This window comes from Podarcis melisellensis (assembly GCF_964234715.1).
Source record: "Podarcis melisellensis genome assembly, chromosome: 10".
NCBI classification, from domain to species: Eukaryota; Metazoa; Chordata; class Lepidosauria; order Squamata; family Lacertidae; genus Podarcis; species Podarcis melisellensis.
Window position 1 is genome coordinate 75630803 of NC_138542.1, and position 25020 is coordinate 75655822.

The 25020-nt window shown below is 46.6% G+C and overlaps 2 protein-coding genes across 3 annotated transcripts in view; both read left to right on the forward strand.

The window, feature by feature from the left end:
- Positions 1 to 25020, forward strand: part of LOC309378710 (uncharacterized protein) — a gene marked incomplete at its 3' end in the record, with an annotated part of 74585 nt that overhangs the window by 40547 nt on the left and 9018 nt on the right. The window lies entirely within an intron of this gene.
- On the forward strand, positions 2624 to 6613 carry LOC309378661 (uncharacterized protein). The gene is made up of 2 exons (XM_081927161.1): positions 2624 to 3061; positions 3967 to 6613. Exon 2 carries the CDS (start codon positions 4147 to 4149, stop codon positions 5653 to 5655), a length of 1509 nt encoding a protein of 502 aa, XP_081783287.1. The 5' UTR covers positions 2624 to 3061; positions 3967 to 4146; the 3' UTR covers positions 5656 to 6613.

Consider the following 25020-nt stretch of genomic DNA (forward strand, 5'->3'; position numbering starts at 1 on the left):
GGTCTACAGGGCCGAGGCTGTTGAGGGCTTCAGCTCGCAGATCTTGCTCCTCCATAATGACCTCCAGAGCAAGTCTGACATATAATTAGCAGAGTAGGAAAAAACGCTAAGAGGCAGCAAACATTTTATTCAGCAAATAAATTTATTACTGAATGCAAAAAAGCATAACAGGATCCTAAACATAGCAAAGACCTAACTTAAATAGAAACCTAACTTGGCATACCAAAAGAGCACTCAAGTAAATAAAAAGAATTGCCCAGTAGCTCCTTAAAGGTAAAGGTAAAGGTACCCCTGCCCGTACGGGCCAGTCTTGACAGACTCTGGGGTTGTGCGCCCATCTCACTTAAGAGGCCAGGGGCCAGCGCTGTCCAGAGACACTTCCGGGTCACGTGGCTCCTTAGAGACCAACTAAGATTGTCCTGGGTATAACCTTTGGTGTGCATGCAAACGTCTTCAGATACACTGAAACAGAAGTCACTAGACAGACCCTTATATATAGTGGGAGGGTGGGGTGGGGGTTTTCTCAGAAGGGTAGTAGGAGATGGGTATGGTAAAGCTGTTGACAACTGTTAATGACTGCAATTAGTCCTACAGGAAAAAGCATGGGATAGTATGCAGATGACCAAAAATAGCTTTGGTATGTGTAATGAGACAAGAATCCAATATCTCTATTCAGACCAGGCCTCTCCATCGTTTTCAGCTTAGTAATAAGTTGTAATTCAGCAACTTCTCTTTCAAGTCTCTTTTCAGCAACAAGTCTTTCAAGTATTTATGAAATTCCTTTTTTATTAATTTTGACTGCGTCAGACCAACACGGCTACCTGCCTGAATCTTACACTCAAGTAAGACGCACACAAGCAGAGTAGAGAGATAGCAGAATAGGAAGTGGGACCAGGCGCCTTGCAATACTGTAATTTATTTTATAAACAATTTATAAATTTATAAACAATTCAGTGTCAGAGTAACACTGGGACGGGATAACAAGCCAGTTTAAACCAGCTTCATCTGGTTCCCAAAATCAAGGAAGGGTCAGCACAACCTCATAACAACTGATCCCACCACCTGCTCTCAGCAGAAAGGAAACTCCCTGATCAGCTAAAATGTTCCAGCTAGAGAAAACACCAGCTTTGAATCACACAGAGTAAAATCACCAGAACCTTCTTGAAGCAATAGACCAGGAATGATTGATCTCTCTACATTAGATCAACAATTTTCTTTTCCTGAAAAATGCAACTATGGCACTTTAAAGGTCAGCACCAACAGTGTGAATTGTGCTTGGAAATGCGCTGGGAGCCAGGGAAGATCCTTTAGGACCAGTGATATGTGGTCTATGTGGTCTCGGCGGCTGCTCCCAGTTACTAGTCCAGCTGCCGCATTCTGGATTAGTTGCAGTTTCTGAGTCACCTTCAAAAGTAGCCCCATGTACAACACATGGCAGTAGTCCAAAGTGGAGATAACCAGAGCATGCGCCACTCTGGTGAGACAGTCCGAGGGCAGGGAGGGTCTCATCTGGTGTACCAGATGGAGCTGGCAGACAGAACTGACCTGGACACAGAACTGACCTGAGCCTTCATGGACAGCTGTGAGTCCAAAATGACCGCCAGGCTGTGCACCAGGTCCATTAGGGCCACAGTTAACCCATTCAGGACCAGGGAATCCTCCACATCTGACTGTCCAGGGACAGTACTTCTGTCTTGTCAGGATTCAACCTCAATCTGTTAGCTGCCACCCATCCTGAAATCACCTCCAGGCACCAACACAGGGCATTCACCGCCTTCACTGGTTCCAATTTAAGAGAGAGGAAGAGCTGGGCATCATTCACATACTGGTGAACACCCAGCCCAAACCCCCTGATGATCTTTCCCAGCAGCTTCATATAGATAGTAAAAAGCATAGGGGAGAGGATGGAGCCCTGGGGCAGCCCACAAGTAAGCATCCAGGGACACCACTTTCTGGACACAGCCCAGGAGGAAGGAAGGAGGGGAACCACTGCATAGCAGGGCCCACAGCTCCCCTAGAGGGTCCAGAAGGACACCATGGCCAAAGGTCTCCAAAGCCACTGAGAGATCCAGCAGAACCAGGAAACAGCTTTCCTCTCAATATCTATCCCATTGGAGATAATCAGTCAGGGCAGTTTAAGTCCCATGATGAGGCCGGAATCCCCATTGGAAGGATCAGGGTGGCAGGAGCTTTCCTGGTCCTGCAGCCCCAAAACTTCGAAAAACAAATATTTTGAATACTTTTACAGTGCCGTATGATGTAAATATGGGATGCGGGTGGCGCTGTGGGTTAAACCACAGAGCCTAGGACTTGCCAATCAGAAGGTCAGTGGTTCAAATCCCCATGACGGGGTGAGATCCCGTTGCTCGGTCCCTGCTCCTGCCAACCTAGCAGTTTGAAAGCACGTCAAAGTTCAAGTAGATAAATAGGTACCGCTGTGGCGGGAAGGTAAACGGCATTTACGTGCACTGCTCTGGTTCGCCAGAAGCGGCTTACTCATGCTGGCCACATGACCCGGAAGCTGTATGCTGGCTCCCTCGGCCAATAAAGCGAGATGAGCGTCGCAACCCCAGAGTCGGTCACGACTGGACCTAATGGTCAGGGGTCCCTTTACCTTTACCTTTATGATGTAAATTTTGTTTCTGTTTTCCTTGTTCCACATCGGAGAGACTTTGATACACAGCTCTGAGCTCATCTCTCTGCCTGAAATTGCTGTGTTAGCAGCACTCCCTGGGCAGTGTGTTTGGGGGTCCTGGGCTGCCTAGACAAGAAAACCCCCTTCTCAGTCTGGCTGATATGGTCCCAAGGAAAGCAGAGCAGTAGGTTTGGCACCAGCTTGGCTGCAGGTGTTGAATGAAGAAGGTGTGCAGGACACCATCCAACCATCTTAGCGACTCCACTCTGGAGTCTTTTCTTCTCCTGAACATAACTCACGAGGCCACGAATGTTTAGGACCAGAGTTTTCCTTCTTGATGGGCTCCCATCCCCGGTAGATGGCCGGTTGAAGCCATTCCTTGGATTGTGGCCCCTGTTGCATCCTGACAGCTTCTGGAAGGCAGAGGTGAGAGCTGGGTGCAGGGTGGGGACCACCAAAGGTACTACCGCTCCCATGACACCCCATGACATCATATAATAGCTATATTTGAGACAGAAGAGGAATAAATTCATGTCTCTAGAAATAACACAACTTCAGGCCATCAATAATTCAACACTACATATTCAAGGTTGAAGTTTTCACTAGTACAGTTATCCATTTGCCTTTCATATGCAGCTTTTTCAGTGTCACATTACGATAGTCAGAAGACGGGCCTGAGATCAGGCAGCACATCATCATTATAAGGAACAATGGGGGGTAGTGTTTCCCATTTGCCAGCTGCTTTCCTTCTGCTTCTCCTGCTCTCTCCATGCAATGCAAGGCATGTAGACAGAGGTCCATCTCCAAGAACAGGAGCTTCCCTGAGCACCCATTCAGCTGACCCCAAGCACCAAGCCTTGTCACTAGTTCTCTGACTGACCCAGACCACAGTCCCTGGAAAGGATGTAGACCTGGGCCTCACATAATGGTCCACGTGGACCTCCTGAGGCCAATCGGACTGTGCAGGTGATTCATGAAGATCTAGAGGTGGATGGCGGATTATGATGCAGAGGATGGGGAATGTCCAAAGGAACGATGGAGCGGAGAAAGAGAGGGCCTGTTCATGGACAGAGAGCAGCTGCCTTTCCTGTGAGGAAACAATTGATTTGAAAAGGCTGTATTCCAAGATCATGCTGCTTTATTAACGATGATTGAGGATTATGAAAGGTGGTGATGCATTACTATCATTTGATGACATTGCTTTTTCATTTCCTAAAAGTTGGGAATATGGGTAGGAGGCGGGGGAATGTAGGAGATGTTGATATAAGACAGTGCTAATGGCATTTGATGTGCTCTCTTTCCCTTTGTTCTCTTCCTTGAAACCCAAACAGGACTTCCTTTCCTCCCACTCTGAAGAAGGTGATGGAGAAGACAGTCAAAACTTCAGGGGATGGGGCACCTTTCGTTTCATTAGGAATAGAAATTAAAATGTGTGAAATATGGAATATGCTTCATTGAATTAGCACACATAGCTCACATCGACTCCAAGAGAGGAGAAACCATTGAAAGGTATGGAGAGTGGGAAAAGTTTCACTGATAGTGGAAAACATAGAACACATCAGCGGACTCACATGGGCAAGAAAGTATTCCTATGCAGGGAGTGTGGGAAGAACTTCAGTCAGAGAGGACTCCTCAATATACACCTGCGGACTCACACAGGGGAAAAACCATTTAAATGCATGGAGTGCGGAAAAAGCTTCCGTCAGAGTGGACACTTAAGTGCACATCTACGAACTCACACGGGTGAAAAACCTTTTAAATGCATTGAGTGTGGAAAGAGCTTCAGTAAGAGTGGACACTTAAGTTCACATCAACGAACTCACACTGGTGAAAAACCATATAAATGTATGGAGTGTGGAAAGAGCTACAGTAAGAGTGGACACCTCAATATACATCAACGGACTCACACAGGGGAGAAACCATATGAATGCAGGGAGTGTGGGAAGAGCTTCAGTCAGAATGGAAGCCTTAAATTACACCAGCGAACTCACACTGGTGAAAAACCATATAAATGTATGGAGTGTGGAAAGAGCTTCAGTCAGAGTGCACACCGCAATATGCATCAACGGACTCACACAGGGGAGACACCATTTAAATGTATGGAGTGCGGAAAGAGCTTTAGTGATCGTGGAAACCTTAGAATACATCAACGGATTCACACAGGGGAAAAACCATTTAAATGTATGGAGTGTGAAAAGAGCTTTAGTGATAGTGGAAGCCTTAGAATACATCAACGGATTCACACAGGGGAGAAACCATATAAATGTATGGAATGTGGAAAGAGCTTCAGTTTCGATGCAGACCTTAGATCACATCAACTGACTCACACAGGGGAGAAACCATATGGGTGTATGGAGTGTGGAAAGAGCTTCAGTAGGAGTGGAACACTTAGAATACATCAACGGACTCACACAGGGGAAAAACCATTTAAATGCATTGAGTGTGGAAAGAGCTTCAGTCAAAATGGATACCTTAAAACACATCAGCGGACTCACATAGGGGAGAAACCATATAAATGTATGGAATGTGGAAAGAGCTTCAGTTACCATTCAGGCCTTAGATCACATCAACGGACTCACACAGGCAGGGGGAAACCATATGAATGTATGGCGTGCGGGAAGAGCTTCAGTCAAAAAGGAGACCTTAAATTACACCAGCAGACTCACACAGGGGAGAATCCATTTAAATGCCTGGAGTGCGGAAAGAGCTTCAGTCAGAATGGAGACCTTAAAACACACCAACGGATTCACACAGGGGAGAAACCATATAAATGTATGGAATGTGGAAAGTGCTTTAGTATGAGTGGACACCTCAATATACATCAACGGACTCACACAGGGGAGAAACCATTTAAATGCATGGAGTGTGGAAAGTGCTTCAATCAGAGTGGAAACCTCCGTATACATCAACAGACTCACAAAGGGGAAAAACCATTTAAATGCATGGAGTGTGGAAAGGGCTTCAGGCGGAGTGCACACCTTAGAAGACATCAGCAGACACACAGAGGAGAAACCATTTAAATGTATGGACTGAGGAAGGAGCTTCAGTCAGAGTGGAACCCTTGATTTAGGTCAACAAACTCACACAAAAGACAAACCTTATAAATATGAGGAAAGTAGATAGAGGTTCAGTCCTAGTGGAAGTTCTAACTCAACAGACTCACGGACAGGAAGAACGTTAGGAGTTGAAACCCTACAAACCATCAACAAACTCAGAGAGGAGAAGCAGTTTAAATGAAAAGATTGCAAAAAGTACTTTATTTATAATGGAGTATTTAAGGAACACCCAGGGACTCTCACATGGAAGAACCCATTTTGATGTCTGGAGTGCGGGACATCTTCCTCTCAGAGTCCACTCTTTTCTTCACAGAAATGAACTCAGCAGGAAATCAGTCATTAACACATGTTGTGTATGTGAAGTTCTGGTACTTATGTGTAAAACTGTATAGTAATTAAATATTGAAGGCAATGTCAAACAACGTGATTATAATCTAATATTTAAAGTACCTTTCGACAGAGAAAGGGTGAGGGTTTATCTGGATTGCTGGTGGTCAGTGAGGATTAGGGCTGGGCGATATATTGTCCAAACTGGTTTCTAGACCACATTGTGATAACCTTCCAAAAACAATGGATATGGCAACACACCACAGATCCCAGTGTGTGTTTCTGGGATGCGTGTTTGCCTGGAAGTAGCCAGTAGAAAGCTTTTCTTCGTGAAGCCCCTGCAGATGCTGAGTTGCTGACTTCCCTCCCAGGCGACAGGAAGCGAAACACACACCTCCATTGCCATGTGTCCTTCCAGCCTTTTTCCTCCCTTGCTCCCTTCTGCCGGTTTGTGTGCCTGACTTAGATATCCTGTGTGCTGTATTTTTCTATTGCTGAAACTGGATTTGCTCTCAGGAGCCAAGTTTTGTGCCTCACTGGAGACCCAGTGAGAACTGTATGCTTTGAAAGCTCAGTAAACTATTACTGAAGAAGTCCTGCTGCCTCTGTGTGTGTTTTTGACCTCAGTGTGGGACTTGCTTTGCACGTGGCCCCTACCCTGCTGCTACTTGGCTCATGCCCTGGAGTTGCTCTACTCAAGCATGCAAGACGGTTCTTGCACCAAACTCTGTCACCCCCCCCACCGCATGATCTCCAAACATTGCTTCTTCACCCAAACGTCATCCCTGCCTCCTAAGCATTCTGAAGAAAACTGATAATACTGTAAGTTAATGGGTGATTTCCCCCCAAGCCTAATTGCAAGAGGGGAGCGGAGGGGCTGCAGGGACCAGGGAAGTCTCCTGGGAGGCCCATCTTCACCCCATGGGGCAACCCCAGAACTCCTGCTTATTCTGGGGTTTGGGGAAGATAGTACTTTTCCATAGTCCCAGAAGTTTTTATTCAGTCATGCTACTCGGGAGATTTCCTACCGGAGGACCACAGTGCTGTGGCTGCTGTTGTTGTCATGGACTGGCTGGTGAGGGAGGGGGAGGCACCAGCTGGGGACCCACAAGGGAAGAAGGCTCAGATCCTGTTGACTGGTGATGGGATGAGCAGAAAGTGGGATAAAAGGGAACTGCCATCAGCAAACTTTGCCCCCTCCCTGCTCCCTCCTAAGTCTAGATCATTTGTGAACAAGTTGAAAAGCCGCAGGTCCCAATACTGATCTTGAGGGGACTCCGCTTTCTGCTCCTCTCCTGTCCGTTTACTCTCTTGGTGTTTCAGAAGGAGGGCTGCCTCCAAATGGGGAGGCACATTTCTTCTAGGGACACATTTCTGGGGTCCTCAAGGTGCCCCCCAGCCTGGCTCCACTCAGCCAGGGCAGCTGCATTTTGTTTCGCTGCAGGTGAACTTTTCCTCTGAAACATAGGGTCTTAGAGGAACTTCATGGGGGGGATCAGTGAGAAGGAGCTTCTGGAGCCTGTGCTGCCCCTCCCCACCTGAAAACTTCCTGAGCCCCTCCCCTTTTCATTTCTATGACTGGGGGTCCCGCACAGCCCTCAGGGCACCTCAGTATCTTGGGGGGGGGAGAGAGCTATTTTGTTTGCTGAGGGCAGGGAAACAATCCTGTCTCATTGCGGGGTCTAAGGCTTTTAGGTAAGAGGCTCAGGTGGAGAAGCACTGAGGAGGAAAAAATCCTGGGGTGCTGATTTCCTCCACTGCCCAGCTCCCCAGGGGGCCACTGTTAGGATATAGTTGCAATCCACCTTAAAAGGGAGCAGCTGTTGTGTGTCACATGCCTATTTACTTCCAGCTTCTGCTGGGAACTTCCGTTTTGTATATAGCTTTTGTACTCTGGCTGTTTTCCTGGACACGGAGGCAAGCAGTCATGTTTTTCCTTGGTTCTGAACCTGCTGTGACCAGCTCCCCTCTCCCCTGGTCTCCTGGAGCACACAAAGAAACCCTGTTCAGACCCCATGATCCTGCACATGATATTAACAGGTGTTTGGGGTTTTTTGTCCCAACATGCATCCCTTTAATCTTGTTGACAATGAACTGTACTTATTGCCAATTCAGCCTGTTTGGAGAGATCTTTTTGGAGCTCCTTGCAATCCCTCTTTGTTTGAGCAACTCTGAACAATTTACAGCCTTCAGCTGAATGGAAGTGGGCAAGGAAGCCCCACACTCACTCTGGTTGGAGGAATAGAGTCAGTGACCCCTATACTCAAAGGCGATGGCCACTTCCGGAATCCAGGAAGGAATCACCCCACCCTGGTCACACGCAGCTGGGCTCACTTGCCAGAGCCACCTGGAGGGCATGACTACAATAGCCATCATCCCTGACCACTGGTCTTGCTAGCTAGGGATGATGGGAGCTGTAGTCCAAAAGCAGCTGGAGACCCAAGTTTGGGAAACCCTGTTCTCCCTGAAGGACAAAGGGGGGTTCACTTGCACCAGAGCGTCAGGTGAGCCCTGCAGGATCAGGCCCAAGGGGCCCCTGTCCTCCCAGGGGCCAAGCAGGGCAGCACTTGAGCAGCAGAGAAGGGGGGCTGCCTCCAACTGGGGAGGTGCATTTCTTCTAAGGACACATTTCTGGGGTCCCCACGGTGCGTCCCAGCCTGGCTCCACCCGGCCAGGGCAGCTAGTTTTTGTTTCACAGCAGGTTTCTCAATTCCAAAGACTCCTACTTTGTGACATATTTGTGACTTATCAATGATTCTGTTGGAAGAGTATTCTGGGAAATGGGCTTACTCGCTGAATCATCACCTTGTTGTGGTGAGTGGGCTTGCACCATCCCGATGGATTTCTGAGGTGTTCACAAAGTAAAGGAAGGACTGAACTCTGATTAATAAGAATACACACAGAGGGACCAGCTGGTTAAAGGGGTACAGGTCGGAGCTAAACAGTACAAATTGAGAGCATTTGCAGATGATCTGGTACTTACATTACAAGAGCCGGAATCTAGTACTAAAAGGGTCTTAGAAATAATTCTAGAGTTTGGTCAAGTAGCAGGATTTAAATTGAATAAGTTAAAAACTAAGGTCTTAGAAAAAAACTTGACACTGATTGAAAGAGAGAGGTTCCAGAATGAAACAGGTTTGACTGTGGTTAAGAAAGTGAAATATTTGGGGATCAACATGACAACTAAAAATGGGAATTTATTTAAAGATAATTATGAAAAATGTTGGTTGGAAGTGAAAAAAGACTTAGAAATTTGGTCAAATTTGAAGCTTTCCTTGTTGGGTCGAATCGCAGTTATAAAGATGAATGTATTGCCGAGAAAGCTGTTTTTGTTTCAAACATTGCAAATTGTGGACAAAATGGATTGTTTCAGGAAGTGGCAGAAAGATATTTCTAGATTTGTCTGGCAGGGCAAGAAGCCCAGAATAAAATTTAAGATTTTAACTGATGCAAAGGAAAGGGGGGGATTTGCCCTGCCAGACCTCAAACTGTATTATGAATCAGCAGCGTTCTGCTGGTTGAAAGACTGGCTGCTTCTTGAGAACACAGACATTATGGACTTGGAAGGTTTTAACAATTTTTTTGGGTGGCATGCATATCTGTGGTACGACAAGGTTAAAGCTCATAAAGCCTTTAAAAATCATATTGTCAGGAAAGCATTGTATAATGTTTGGATTTTTTTTTTTTTTTTAATAAAAATTTTTATTAAGATTTTTTACAGATACATATTTAACAAACAGAATAGGTTTCATAACATCCTTTCATTCTATTGTGGACTCCCTCACGTCTCCCGCTTCCACTTTCATCATTAAAAACGAATTTTTCCAAGCAAATTATCATCTTGTTTATGCTCTTAAGTGCAGTATTTAGGTTAAACTCAAATAAAAAATTATAATTTAATGGTAGACAGTTATTTCTGCTCTGGCTTCCTTGTTAGGATTCAACCAAGTTACAGTACTTTTGTAAATAGATCTTAAATTTCTTCCAGTCTTCTTCAACCCTCTCCTCTCCCAGGTCGCGGATTCTGCCAGTCATCTCAGCCAGTTGCATATAGTCCATCAGCTGCATCTGCCATTCTTCCAGTGTGGGTAGATCTTGGGTTTTCCAGCTCTTAGCAATAAGTATCCTTGCCGCCGTTGTAGCGTACATAAAAAATGTTCTGTCCTTCTTTAACACGTTCTGGCCGACCATGCCCAGAAGGAAGGCCTCTGGTTTCTTGGTGAAGGTATACTTAAATACCTTTTTTAACTCATTGTATATCATTTCCCAAAAGGCCTTCACTTTAGGGCAGGTCCACCAGAGGTGAAAGAATGTTCCTTCATTTTCCTTACATTTCCAACATTTGTTATCAGACGAATGGTATATTTTAGCCAATTTCACTGGGGTCATGTACCATCTATATATCATTTTCATTACATTTTCCTTCAGAGCATTACATGCTGTGAAGTTCAGCCCGGTGGTCCATAACCTTTCCCAGTCCTCAAACATAATGTTATGCCCAATATCCTGTGCCCACTTTATCATAGCCGATTTAACCAATTCGTCTTGTGTGTTCCATTTCAGCAGCAAGTTATACATTTTTGAAAGTACCTTGGTCTTAGGTTCTAGCAGTTCTGTTTCCAGTTTCGATTTCTCCACCTGGAATCCTAACTTTTTATCAATCTTAAACACTTCCTTAATCTGAGCATAGTGTAACCAGTCTCGCACTTTATCTTTCATTTTCTCTAAACTCTGCAGTTTCCAATTGTCTCCATCCCTTTCTAGTATTTCCCAATATTTTGGCCAATTGGCCTCCATATTGGGTCTTTTTCGGGCCTTAGCCTCCAAAGGTGACAGCCACCTCGGTGTTTTGTTTTCTAATAAGTCTTTGTATCTTGTCCAGACATTAAATATTGCTTTTCTGACAATATGGTTCTTAAAGACCTTGTTAATCTTAACCTTGTCGTACCATAAATATGCATGCCATCCAAATGCATTGTTAAAACCTTCCAAATCCAGCACATCCGTGTCCTCCAGAAGTAGCCAGTCTTTTAGCCAGCAGAAAGCTGCGGCTTCATAGTACAACTTTAAGTCTGGCAGGGCAAAGCCCCCTCTTTCTTTTGCGTCCGTTAATATCTTAAACTTAATTCTGGGCTTTTTGCCCTGCCAGACAAATTTGGAGATATCTTTCTGCCACTCCCGGAAGCACTCCGTTTTATCTACAATCTGCAATGTCTGAAACAAAAACAACATTTTTGGCAATACATTCATCTTAATAGCAGCTATTCGACCTAACAATGAAAGTTTCAATTTTGACCAGCTATCCAAGTCTCTCTTAATTTCAGACCAACATTTTTCATAATTATCTTTAAACAGACTCAAATTCTTTGCTGTTATGTTTACCCCTAGGTATAATGTATAATGTTTGGATTAGATACAAAGATTTGTTGGAAAATAAAACTCCAAGGTGGTTGTCGCCAATGGAGGCGAAGGCTCTGAAAAAGCTTAATATGGAGTCCAAATGGCCGAAATATTGGGAAATTTTGGAACAAGAGGGGGACAAATTGAAATTGCAGAGTTTTGAGAAACTAAAAGATAAGGTGCGAGACTGGCTTCACTATTATCAAATAATGGAAGTTTATAAGATGGACAGGAAAATTGGCTTCCAGGTGGAAAAATCGAAACTGGAGACAGAACTGTTAGAACCTAAAACTAAGATTATTTCAAGAATGTATAACTTGCTGTTGAAATGGAACACTCAGGATGAAACAGTTAAATCTGCCATGATTAAATGGGCACAGGACATAGGTCATAACATTTTGTTTGCTGACTGGGAAAAATTGTGGACCACCGGTATGAAATTTATGGCATGTAATGCCCTAAGAGAGAATATTATGAAAATGATTTATAGGTGGTACATGACCCCAGTCAAGCTTGCTAAAATTTATCACCTGTCTGATAACAAATGTTGGAAATGTAAAGAAACTGAGGGTACATTCTTTCACCTTTGGTGGACCTGCCCGAAGATTAAGGCTTTCTGGGAGATGATATATAATGAACTGAAAAAGGTATTTAAATATACCTTCCTTAAGAAACCAGAGGCCTTTCTCTTGGGCATAGTCGGCCAATTGGTATTAAAGAAAGATAGAATGTTTTTTATGTATGCGACAACAGCAGCAAGAATACTCATCGCAAAGTACTGGAAGACACAAGATTTGCCCACCTTGGAAGAGTGGCAGATGCAAGTAATAGACTATATGGAATTGGCAGAAATGACTGGCAGAATCCGAGACCTGGGAGAAGAATCGGTGGAAGAAGATTGGAAGAAGTTTAAAGACTATCTGCAGAAACACTGCAAAGTTTATGAATGTTAAAAGGATGTTGGATATGAAAATAATATGGCATTCGTGATACAGTGTGAAAAAACATGCAAAAATGTAATAGAAAAAAGGTGAATGACAAAAGTTTTATTATGTCAAAGGTAAATAATATGTCAAGGGTATTTAAATATAAGGAGGAAAGATTGGAGACATAATAGAGTGATTTTAATAATTAGAAATGATTTTTGAAAGAGGGTTAGGATTTGCTGTATTTGATTGGATAAAGAGGAACACAAAAAAGGGAGGCGTGAGGAAGTCAAGAAAGAAAGTTAATCAAGTATGAATTTAAAAGCTGGAGTTTTTACCTCTTTTTTCTTATTGTTAATTTTATTTCTTCTGTATGTTGTTTTTTTCTTTGGATCTGCTTTATGTGCATAAAAACTTAATAAATATTTTTTTAAAAAAATGAAATAGTAAGGAGAGCAAAACAGCAGCCCTGTCTGACCCCGTCAGCCCCCAGACTCCCCCAGTTACGTGGCAGGAGATTCTTCCTGAGCCCCCCCTCCGTGAGACGGGTATGACATCATGGATGATCTAGTGATGATTCATATGATCCATTGGTGATCCCCATGATCCAAGCAGACTGGTCCAAAGAGCAGATCTCTAGGCCTGAATGAAAGGGGTCTGCGGTGATGGATTCTGGAGTCAAGAAATCCGCCCTTTCCAGGGATCTCTCCGGCTGGCCCGGAAAAGGCAGGGAGCAGGAATCCTCAGGGATGCCGACGGACAGACAGACTTGTCATGCTGCCAAAACATGAACTCGGAGTCTGATCTGATTTCCATGCAGAACTCATTTTGTGACAGTTACAGATAGGTAGCCGTGTTGGTCTGCCATAGTCAAAACAAAAAAAAATCCTTCCAGTAGCACCTTAAAGACCAACTAAGTTAGTTCTAGGTATGAGCTTTCATGTACATGCACACTTCTTCAGATACACTGAAACAGAAGTTTCCAGACCCTCTATATAGTGAGAAGGTGGGGAGGGGTATTGCTCAGAAGAGTGGTGGGAATGGGTGATTGGCAGATAGCTGTGATGAGCCTGTTGACGACTCTTAACGACTGCAATAGGTCTTACAGGAAAAAGCAAGGGGTGAGAGGGTGAAAAATGGCTTTGTCATGTATAATGAGATAAGAATCCAATGTCTTTGTTCAGACCTGGTCTCTCCGTGGTTTTAAGTTTGGTAATAAGTTGCAATTCAGCAGCTTCTCTTTCCAGTCTATTTCTGAAATTCCTTTGTAGTAAAACAGCTACTTTGAGATCTTGTATAGAATGTCCTGGGAGATTGAAGTGTTCTCCTACTGGTTTCTCTGTCTTGTGATTCCTGATGTCCGATTTATGTCCGTTTATTCTTTGGTGTAAGGTCTGGCCTGTTTGTCCAATATAGAGAGCTGAAGGACACTGTTGACATTTGATGGCCTACACAATGTTAGATGATGAGCAATTAAATAGTCCCGAGATGGTATGTGTGATGTTGTTGGGGCCAGTAATGGTGTTGTCCGGGTGTATGTGGCAGCAAAGTTGGCATCTGGGTTTATTGCAGGCTCTGGTGCCAGTGTCCGTGTTAAGTCTGGTTGTAGTATTATTGTGGGTTAGGAGTTGTTTAAGATTGGGTGGCTGTCTGTAGGCAATGAAAGGTCTTCCTCCCAGAGCTTGAGAAAGAGAACTGTCATTGTCCAGGAGAGGTTGTAGATCTCTGATGATGCGTTGTACTGTTTTAACTTGGGAGCTGTATGTGATGACTAGAGGTGTTCTGTTATTTTCTTTTTTGGGTCTGTCTTGCAGCAAGTTCTCTCTGGGTATCAGTCTGGCTCTGTTGATCTGTTGCCTAACTTCATCTGCTGGGTATTTTAGTTCTAAAAAGGTTTGCTGTAGATCTCTTAGGTGAGAGTCTCTGTCTGTAGAATTGGAACAGATACGGCTGTAACGTAGTGCCTGGCTATATACAATGGACTGTTTGGTATGTTTGGGATGGTAGCTAGAGGCATGTAGATATGTTTGTCGGTCAGTTGGTTTACGGTATAAGGTGGTGTCTATGCGCCCATCCTGTATTTTTATAGTAGTGTCCAAAAAATGTATTTCTTGCATAGATTGATTCATTGTTAGGTTGATTGTGGGGTGAAAATCATTGAATTTCTGGTGGAAGGTGTCCAGGGTCTGTTGACCATGTGTCCAGATGTTAAAAATATCGTCAATGTATCGCAGGTACAAGAGAGGTTTGAGTGGGTAGGAGTTTAGGAAACATTGTTCTAAATCTGCCATGAAGATGTTGGCATACTGTGGGGCCATGCGGGTGCATGGACATGTCTGGACATGTTTGCCAAGGTTAACCCCTCCCCTTCGAACTGTATTCTGGGATGTGGTGGGAAAGTTTTAAAAGTCTTTGTCACCCCATCCTCGGGGTTCAAAATTTGCTCTTTGAACCTATTGTGCCTGAGCAGCCTCACACCTAGATTTTTCCTTAACAGGCTGCTCTGCTGAGCCTCTTGGCTGTTGTGCCTGGACGGGGCCTGTGTCCAGGGTCCTTGTCCTGGCCTGAGTCAGAGGCTGGGGTGGGGAGCCGGGATTTGGGGGGAGTCGTTTAGCTGCCCTCCCCCCGTTCCTGGTTTGAACAGCACCAAGACCTAAAACATGGAGGGATCTAAGCTCGTGGGGTGGGGGAGGGGAGGATGTTGCACTTGTGGGGAGGGACCCCTCTTTGCAGCTGGATCTCCGGGATCAGCCCCTCCCCCCCTCAATTCTGTCCCTCCCCTCCCGGGACCTCCTCCTCTCACCCCGCCCCCACAACCCCACATCCCGCCCCCTATACATTGCTCCTCCCCCTCCCCCACGCCATCCGGCTTCCGGGAATGGGGGTGTCAGGGTTTCTGGGAGAGAGGAGGAGATGACAGAGGAGACGGAGAGCGAGTGGGAGGAGGGGCAGAAGGATGAGGAAGAAGATGACGGAATTCTGAGGGAATCCACGAGTCTGAGCAGCGAGTCAGAGGATTCTCAAAAGGGGGTTACCTTAATCAAGCAAAAGGGAGGAGAAGGGAGAAGCGGAGAGGAGCCCAGTGGAAGACAGACGCAGCAAGAGGCGTCTCAGCCGGAACGGAGTAAAGGGGGTGGAGTCGTCAGCCTCTCGGAGGGAGCAGGATTAGGAGAGAACAGAGAAAGGGGGTTGGAGCAAGGTGTTCAGCCGGAAAGGGTGGAGAGCAGAACAAGGGGTGGTGTAGCGGTCGAAAGAAAGGTCAGCAGCAACGTACGCGCGCCAAGTTCAAACGTAGAGGCGCGCGGAAGTGGAGAGAGCTCAGGGGAGGAGCCCGGCCCTAAAGCCAGAAGGAGGGGGGAAGAGGCGGCAGAGGATTCAGCCTCAGGCGAGTCACGGAGAGAGGGAACCCAGGGGGGCAGGAAGACCCTGCGGAAAAGAAAGGAGAGGAAGAGGTGGTCTAGAGCCAGGCTATTAAGTTGGTGTGGAAGAGGGGAGGAGTCAGAGGGGACTTCAGCGGTCTAACGTGACAGACGTACGGCCACGATGCTGAACTGTACGAGAAGCAGAAATCTTCAATAAACTTTTCCTGTAAATAAACTGCAAAGGAGTGAGGTCTCTTGTGAGCTGGGACCCGTCCTGGGTGGCCGTGACAGGGGGGTATGACCCCCCCCTGCAAACTGCCTGCTTCTCGCGGAAGTGGGGCTTCCACTCCGGATTGCTGCTCTGCCCCACAGCTGGGGGGGCGCTTTCGGAAAGGGGAGGGAGGAGGCAGGGGAGAAAAGTCTCCCTCTGGCTTCCTTGGGGAATCTCGGGGGGCCGCCTTGGCTTCTCCCTCCTGCCCAGGAATGCCCCCCCTTCAAGGCGACCAGAGGGGGATCCCTGGAAAGTGGGGGTCCTGTCCCCCCACCCTTCCTGCAATCTCCATCCTCTTCCCACCCCATCAGCCCCTGACCTGCCCAGTCCAGCCACTGGTCCCCTGGAGAGGAGAGGAAATCCCGAGAGGAAGAGGGGAGGGGGGAGGCCTTCTCAGAAGCGGCTCTGGGTTTCTGCAATCCCACCCAGGAAGCAGCCAGAAGCCTTTTCCTCTCTCTCAGGCTTCCATCTTTATTGTCTTTTCCACTGAGGATGAGGATAATGTACACCTGTCATCAGAAGCAGGGGTGCAGAGTCCATGGAATGGCTCTCAGGATTGATACAGAAGTTGCACCTCAAAAGCATTTCTGTTCCTCTTATTCTTTCTAGGCAATGTCAGAGTGACTGACAAGCTGAGATACAACCCATCATCATCTGATGACAGCGACTGCATGAATCTTCCCAGTCAAAGGAGCCATTTTCAGGATAGACAGTGCCTGGGGCTGGAGGCTCTACACACCGGGTGTGACTGTGCAGGCCAAAGACTGCCAGTATTAGCACAGGTGAGGTGTGTGACCTTCCCAAATTGACAGACTGGATGTGAATGAGAGTTTGTGGGTGGGATTATAATTTACGGCAACCCTGTCATTTTCTCTGCCCATAACTTTTCGTGAGCTGATATTGCAGTACGAATTCCAAAATAACTACAAAAAATCACATGATAATAATAATAGTGCAGTGGTACCTCGGGTTAAGAACTGAATTCGTTCTGCAGCTCCATTCTTAATCTGAAACTGCCAGTATTTATTTATTTTTTAAGAATATTTATTCGTATTTCAAAAATAGTACAAAAACAAAAAAAGAACAAAAAAGAACAAAAATACAAAACTAAAAACAATTAATTTTTTTAAATGATATTTTATTAAGTTTTAGAGAAGATTAACAATCAACAAAAATCACAAAAACAGCAAAAAAACAAACATCAAAAATGCAAACAAGACAGAAAAAAAAGAAAACATAGAAAAAGATTTAACATAAAAAGAAAAAAGAAGAAAAACTCTTTTTCAATTTAATAACCTTTAAAACCTTATTTTCTTTACTTCCACCCGCCTTCCTTTCTTGTATTCCACTTTTAAAAATTATTTCAGCAAGCTCATTCATTATTCATTTTCATCCTTTATCCCTCCCTTTGTACTCTTATTCATCTTAGTCACTAGAACCCCTTCATTTCATTTTCAATGCCTTCAGCATTCATAAATTTTACAATGTTTTTGTAAATAAGCTTTAAACTTCTTCCAATCCTCTTCCACCGACTCTTCTCCTTGATCTCGGATTCTGCCGGTCATTTCTGCCAGTTCCATATAGTCCATCACCTTCATCTGCCATTTTTCCAGAGTGGGTAGGTCTTGCGTCTTCCAGTACTTTGCAATAAGTATTCTTGCTGCTGCTGTGGCATACATAAAAAATGTTTTGTCCTTCTTTGACACCAATTGGCCGACCATACCCAGGAGAAAGGCCTCTGGTTTCTTCAAGAAGGTATACCTAAATACCTTTTTCATTTCATTATAGATCATTTCCCAGAAAGCCTTAATCCTTGGGCACGACCACCAAAGGTGAAAGAATGTTCCTTCAGTTTCTTTACATTTCCAGCATTTATTATCGGGCAAATGATAGATTTTTGCAAGCTTGACTGGGGTCATGTACCACCTATATATCATTTTCATAATATTTTCTCTTAAGGCATTACATGCCGTAAATTTCATACCGGTGGTCCATAACCGTTCCCAGTCAGCAAACATGATGTTATGACCAATATCTTGCGCCCATTTTATCATAGCAGATTTAACCGTTTCATCCTCAGTATTCCATTTCAACAGCAGATTATACATTCTCGACAATATCTTAGCACTGGGGTCTAGCAATTCTGTTTCCAACTTTGATTTTTCCACCTGGAAGCCATTTTTCCTATCCGAATTATAGGCCTCTCTTACTTGAAAATAGTGTAACCAATTGTCAGGGAACTGCCATCGGGAAGAGAGATGGTGCAGAGGCTCCAGCAGACTCGGAGAGATTCTGCAGCGGAGGAGGGAACCAGCAGGGGGAGAGCAGAAGCTCCGGCAGAAGGGGAGTCGGAGGAGGGAGGGCTCTGGGATACTTCTAGTGAGAATAGTGCAGAGGTAACAAGACCCCCGTTGGCAACTCCCACCCTTCGCCGGAAGCTGTCACGCAGAGAGTCACGAAGGCGCATGTCCGTGAAACAACTTTTATGCTGGCGTAAATTTCGTAGACGCCCACTGTCAGATTCTACCAGCGACTAATGGAGTCACGCCTTGGGAGGCTCCGTTAGTGCCTCGGTTTGGTTGACCAGCCAAACACCAGAGGGATCAAGCTTTTACGCACAAGCAGCTCATTATCCCATCACACCAATCCTGCACCTTGTCTCTAAGTTTCTCATAACTCTGCAATTTCAATTTGTCCCCCTCCTGCTCCAAAATTTCCCAATTTTTTGGCCAATTCGATCCCATATTAAGTTTTTTCAAGGCCTTTGCTTCCATAGGTGAGAGCCACCTTGGGGTTTTGTTCTCCAAAAAATCTTTATATCTGACCCAAACATTAAACAATGCTTTCCTGACAATATGGTTTTTAAACGCCTTATGTGCTTTGTCCTTACCATACCACAAATATGCATGCCATCCAAAGACATTATCATACCCTTCCAAATCAAGAATATCTGTATTCTCAAGAAGTAGCCATTCCTTCAGCCAGCAAAAAGCTGCTGCTTCATAATATAACTTAAAGTCCGGCAGGGCAAACCCCCCTCTATCCTTTGCATCAGTAAGTATTTTGTATTTTATTCTGGGCTTTTTGCCCTGCCAGACAAATCTAGAAATTTCTTTTTGCCACTTCTTGAAACAGTCCATCTTGTCAATAATTTGTAACGTCTGAAACAAAAACAACATTCTAGGCAATACATTCATTTTAATAACCGCGATTCTACCCAGTAAGGAAAGCTTCAAATTTGTCCAAATTTGAAGATCTTTTTTGAATTCTGACCAACACTTCTCATAATTATCTTTAAATAAATTAACATTCTTAGAGGTCATGTTTACCCCTAGTGTCAGGGAACTGCCATCTAAAGCGCCGGGGGCGCAAAGGCTCACTGAGGTTGAGAGAGGAGTAGCAGCGGAAGAGGGAACCAGTAGAGGGCGAGCAAGAACTCCAAGGGAAAGTGAGTCGGAGGGATGGCTCAGAGACACTTCCAGCGAAAACAGTGGGGAGGTCTCAGGACCTCCTATAGGGACACCCACACCTCGCCGGAAACTGTGACGCCGAGAGGCCAGACGACGTGTTTCCGTTAAAGAGCTTTTATGTTGGAAAAGATTCCGAAAGCAGCCACTTTCGGATTCTACTAGTGATTGACGCAGCCATGCTGGAGGGGCTCCGTCACAGGCAGAGGTTTGAAAACCTGATCAAACTCTGAGGGACTTGCATTTTACGCACAAGCAGCTCATCGTCCCATCACAGCAATCCGAAAGTCACCGAAAGCCAGCTTGTGCAGGGAGAAGCATCATGAGCAACCCAGCCGGAACCGGAGGAGCAGGAGCAGCTGGAGGGGGTCCAAGCCTGGAAGAAAGGTACAGGGCGTTGGAGATCCAGTTGGCGCTGCAAACGGCGAGGCTTGAGGAGAGGAGGGCTCAGGATGCAGAAAAGGGAAAGGAGAAAACCACCCCGCTCGCCAGAAAGGTACCAGGATTGGTGCAGAAATTCGGGGGGGATCCCAGGAACTATCATGCCTTTAGAACAGAGATGCAATACGCTCTAAACTTGCAGTTTGATGACTTCCCCGACGAGGAATCGCGAGTGGCTTTTGTGATTGGCCATCTCGAATCCGGGGCGAAAGATTGGGTTAGACCCCTGATGGCAGCGAATAATGAGATCCTAAAGGACACGAGGAAGTTTTTTCGTGCCATGGACCTGATGTTTTCCAGCGATATTGAGCAGGGGGTGGTGCGAAGGCAGTTAATGGCTTGCCAGCAAGGAAGCAGATCTGTCCGTGAGTACTGGACTGAATTTACTATGCTGATTCATAAATTGGGGTGGGACCTATCGGCGGAGCCCATCCAAATGCTTTTCGAAGAGGGGCTTTCTTCAACCGTCAAAGATGAGCTTTCCCGGGGGCCCAGGGCGGAGTCTATGGATCAGTTAACCAAATCTGCGCTGTCCATAGGAGCGCGCCAGGAGGCGAGGGCTTTGGAAAAGCGGGAAGGGAAAGGAGACCGTTGGAGGGAGTTCCGCATTCCAGACATTCCAGAGCCACCTTTCCCGCCGGCAGAGCCGATGGAAGTTGGAACAGCGCGGGCGCGCGCAGTTTCAAATCCCAGTGAAGGGCGGAAGAAGGAGGGAAAGAGCGCCAAGAGATGTTATCTCTGCCAACAGCCAGGGCACTTTGCCAGAGTCTGCCCACAAAGAAAGGAATGGCAAGGGATGGCAGGAGCTGTTGGGGGAAAGGAAGAGGAAGGCAAGGAGCAAGTAAAAGCCAACGCCTGGCTGCCACCGTCGGGGCACAGCAGCCAGGCCAAAGAGCAGTGAAAGTGCCCACGCCGGAACCTCCCAGACCCGCTTTAGTGATAGAGGTGTTACTAGAACTGCCAAACGGACACCCACTAAAGATCAAGGCGCTTTTGGATTCAGGCAGCTCCTGTAATTTCATGAGTAAGGAGTTTGCAGCTGAGCATCAGATACAGACCATCCCTTTAAGTAACCCCTTGCAGGTGACTACGATTGACGGCAGAGAGCTGTTGGGGGGAGAAGTTAGCCAACAGACTGTCCCGATGATAATGAGGGTGGCAAGGCACACCGAACAGATAGCGTTTAATGTGGCCATCCTGGGAGGAGCGCCCATCATTTTGGGGATGAGCTGGCTGGCGCTACACGATCCGCTAGTGGGCTGGCATCAGAGGGTGGTCTCCTTTGGGTCAGCGCATTGCCTAGAACACTGCAAGGAGGGGAAGGTTTCGGGAGGAGACAGAGTCACCCTAGCCGGGATGGAAGTAATGGACAAAGGGAAGGTGCCCCCGCAATACGCAGATCTGAGCAACGTATTCAGCGAAAGGGAAGCAGACAAACTGCCACCGCATAGACCCTTTGACTGTCAAATCAACCTACTCCCTGGGGCCCAACTCCCAGTAGGCAAGCTGTACGCCATGTCAGACAGGGAGATGCAGGAGCTGAGGGAGTTCATTGACAAAAACCTGAAGCGAGGTTTCATCAGAGAGTCCCGAGCGGTGGGGGGCAGCCCAGTGTTTTTTGTGGACAAAAAGAACACAGACAAACCGAGACTGGTGTGTGACTTTAGGGCCCTCAATGCAGTGTCGGAGCCCCTGGCTTTCCCTATGCCCCGAATTGATGACATTTTGACCAGAGTAAGGAAGGGAAAGATTTTTACAAAGCTGGACCTGCGGGGGGCGTACAATCTGATACGCATAAGGAAGGGAGATGAATGGAAGACCACCATGTTTACCCCTTTGGGAGCCTTTGAATACCTCGTTATGCCCTTCGGTCTACAAGGGGGCTCCGCGTGTTTTCAAGCTTTTATAAACCACGTTCTGGGACCTTTGCTCTACAAGAATTGTGTGGCCTTTTTAGACGACGTGTTGGTGTATTCGGAAGATGAGGAACAGCATGTGAGGGACGTTCGAGAAGTGTTGGGCAGGCTGCAAGCCAACCAGCTGTGGGTGAAACTGGAGAAGTGCCAGTTTCATACCAAGGAGGTGGAATTCCTGGGGTACCGCTTGTCAGACAAGGGATTGGCCATGGATCCAGGCAAGGTCCAAGCGGTACTGGAATGGAAGACACCGAAGACCAAGAAGGACGTGCAAAGATTCTTGGGGTTTGGGAACTTTTATCGGAAGTTCATCAAGAACTTTGCCCACTTGACGGCGCCCATCACCGACTGCCTCAGCAGCAAGAAGAAATTTGTTTGGACGGTAGAGGCGGATCGAGCCTTTGAAGAACTGAAAAGGGCTTTCGCCTCGGAAGAACAACTTCTGCATGTGGATTTACGAAAACCCATGAGAGTGGAAACCGATGCATCCGACCGGGCGGTAGGGGCGGTCCTTCTTCAACCGGGGAGGAGTGCGTCGGAGTGGAGACCGTGTGCCTTCTTCTCGCGGAAGCTGAATAAATCCGAGAGGAATTACACGGTGTATGACAGGGAACTACTTGCCATTCACGAAGCATTCCGGAGGTGGAGACATTTATTAATTGGGGCACAACACAAGGTGCAAGTGTGCACCGACCACAAGAATTTAGAGTATTGGAGAACAGCTCGAGTGCTCAACCAACGACAAGTGAGATGGGCACAGGAATTCTCCAAATTAAACTTTGAAATTTGTTATGTGCCAGGCCCAGAAAACGTCAGGGCGGACGCGCTCTCACGCAAACCAGAGTATTGGGAAGGGGAGGGGGTGATCGAAGAGAGACATGTCATCCCTGAGGACCGCTGGGTGTGTGGGGCGGCGCTGGTGGGGCAACGAGAACTGGTAGAGGAAACGGAAAATGATGAATATGCCCAGGATAAGCTCAGAGGTCTCAGGGGGGAGGGCGAGAGTCCCGGAGGTTTTGAGGAAAGAAATGGGGCATTGTATTACAAAGGGGCACTGTATATACCCGAAGGTGAATTGAGGGGGAGAGTACTCAAGCAGTTGCATGATAGCCCCACGGCGGGACATTTTGGACAACACAAGACCATGTGGTTGGTTACCAGGGAATTTTGGTGGCCTAAGGTGAGGGAAGATGTAAGGGAGTATGTAAGAGGGTGTGACCAATGTCAGCGAGCCAAAGGGGAAAGAAGGGCGCCGGCAGGGTTATTAGAACCATTACCCACACCAGAACGGCCTTGGGAAGCGATATCAATAGATTTTATGACGGATCTGCCAAAGTCCAAGGGGAAAACAGCCATCATGGTAGTAGTAGACCTGTTAACTAAGATGTGCCATTTTGTAGCATGCTCACATGCAGTCACAGCGGAAGAAACAGCGAAGTTGTTTGTAGAACACATCTTTAGGTTGCACGGGGCTCCCTTGAGGGTGATCTCAGATCGCGGCAAACAATTTACTTCCAGGTTCTGGAGGAAGCTCATGAGCTTGCTGCACGTGGAAGTCAATTTTTCAACTGCCCGGCACCCTGAAACCAACGGGCAGGCGGAAAGAGCAAATGGCATTCTTCAACAATATCTGAGGTGTTATGTCAATGACAGAGAGAACGATTGGGTCGAAAAGTTGGCGTTGGCAGAATTTGCCTACAATAATGCGGAGAATGTGTCCACAGGGATGAGTCCCTTTTTGGCTAATTACGGGTGTCACCCCAGGGCATTTCCAGGGGAAGGAGGGGAGAGATGGAGCGTCCCAGCGGCTGAACATTTTGTAGAAGAGATGGAAGCGATCCATCATCAGCTCCAGCTCAACTTAGAAAGGGCTAAGGCACAATATAAGAAGCAGGCAGACAAGAACAGAAGGGAAGGTGAAACCATAAGGGTGGGGGATCAAGTGTGGTTGTCAACCCAAGGGTTGCCGTTCAAAGGGGGTTGTAAGAAATTGAGGCCCAGAAGATTGGGACCCTTTGAGGTCATTCAGCAGGTCAACCCGGTAGCTTTCAAACTCCGATTACCCAACCACATGAAATTGCACCCAGTGTTCCACAGGTCGTTACTGTCAGGATACAGGGGGGGACGTGAAGGGGAGTACGTCAGGGGACCAGCCTTGGAAGAGAGGGAACGCCGCAACCATGTAGCGGAAATCCTCGATTCCAGGTGGAAGGGAAATCAGGTGGAGTATTTGGTGGCGTGGGAAGGGGAACCGGAGTCAGAAAACACCTGGGTAAGTGCAGAGGAAGTCAATGACGAGGTTTTAACAGAAACGTTCCACCAAAGGTTCCCGAGGAAACCTCAGCCGATAGCAAGGTTTAGGAGGGAGTATTTCGGCACCACCGATGAGGAAGAGGAAATGGAAGGGTTCGCGGAGTCGGAGTTGGAAGAGGGAGTGGACTCCGATGACGAAGATTACCGAGAGAGTAGGAACAGCAACAAGTGGAGGGAAGTGTTCGCGACGTCGGAAGATGAGGGAGGTTCTTTCAGGGGTTTTACCTCCTCACTGCCAGTAGGGGAGGAGACGGGAGGGGGTGAAGGGAGCCCTGGAGGGGAGGTGGATGTCAGGGAACTGCCATCTAAAGCGCCGGGGGCGCAAAGGCTCACTGAGGTTGAGAGAGGAGTAGCAGCGGAAGAGGGAACCAGTAGAGGGCGAGCAAGAACTCCAAGGGAAAGTGAGTCGGAGGGATGGCTCAGAGACACTTCCAGCGAAAACAGTGGGGAGGTCTCAGGACCTCCTATAGGGACACCCACACCTCGCCGGAAACTGTCACGCCGAGAGGCCAGACGACGTGTTTCCGTTAAAGAGCTTTTATGTTGGAAAAGATTCCGAAAGCAGCCACTTTCGGATTCTACTAGTGATTGACGCAGCCATGCTGGAGGGGCTCCGTCACAGGCAGAGGTTTGAAAACCTGATCAAACTCTGAGGGACTTGCATTTTACGCACAAGCAGCTCATCGTCCCATCACACCTAGGTATTTGACTTTTTTCACCAATATTAGACCTGTTTCTCCCTGAAATCTTTCCTTCTCAATCGGCAATAAATTCTTCTCTAAAACCATTGTTTTTGATTTATTCAATTTAAAACCTGCCACCTGGCCAAATTCTTGTATTATTTCCAAAGCTCTTTTAGTACTAGGGATTGGCTCCTGTAATGTCAATACTAGGTCATCTGCATAG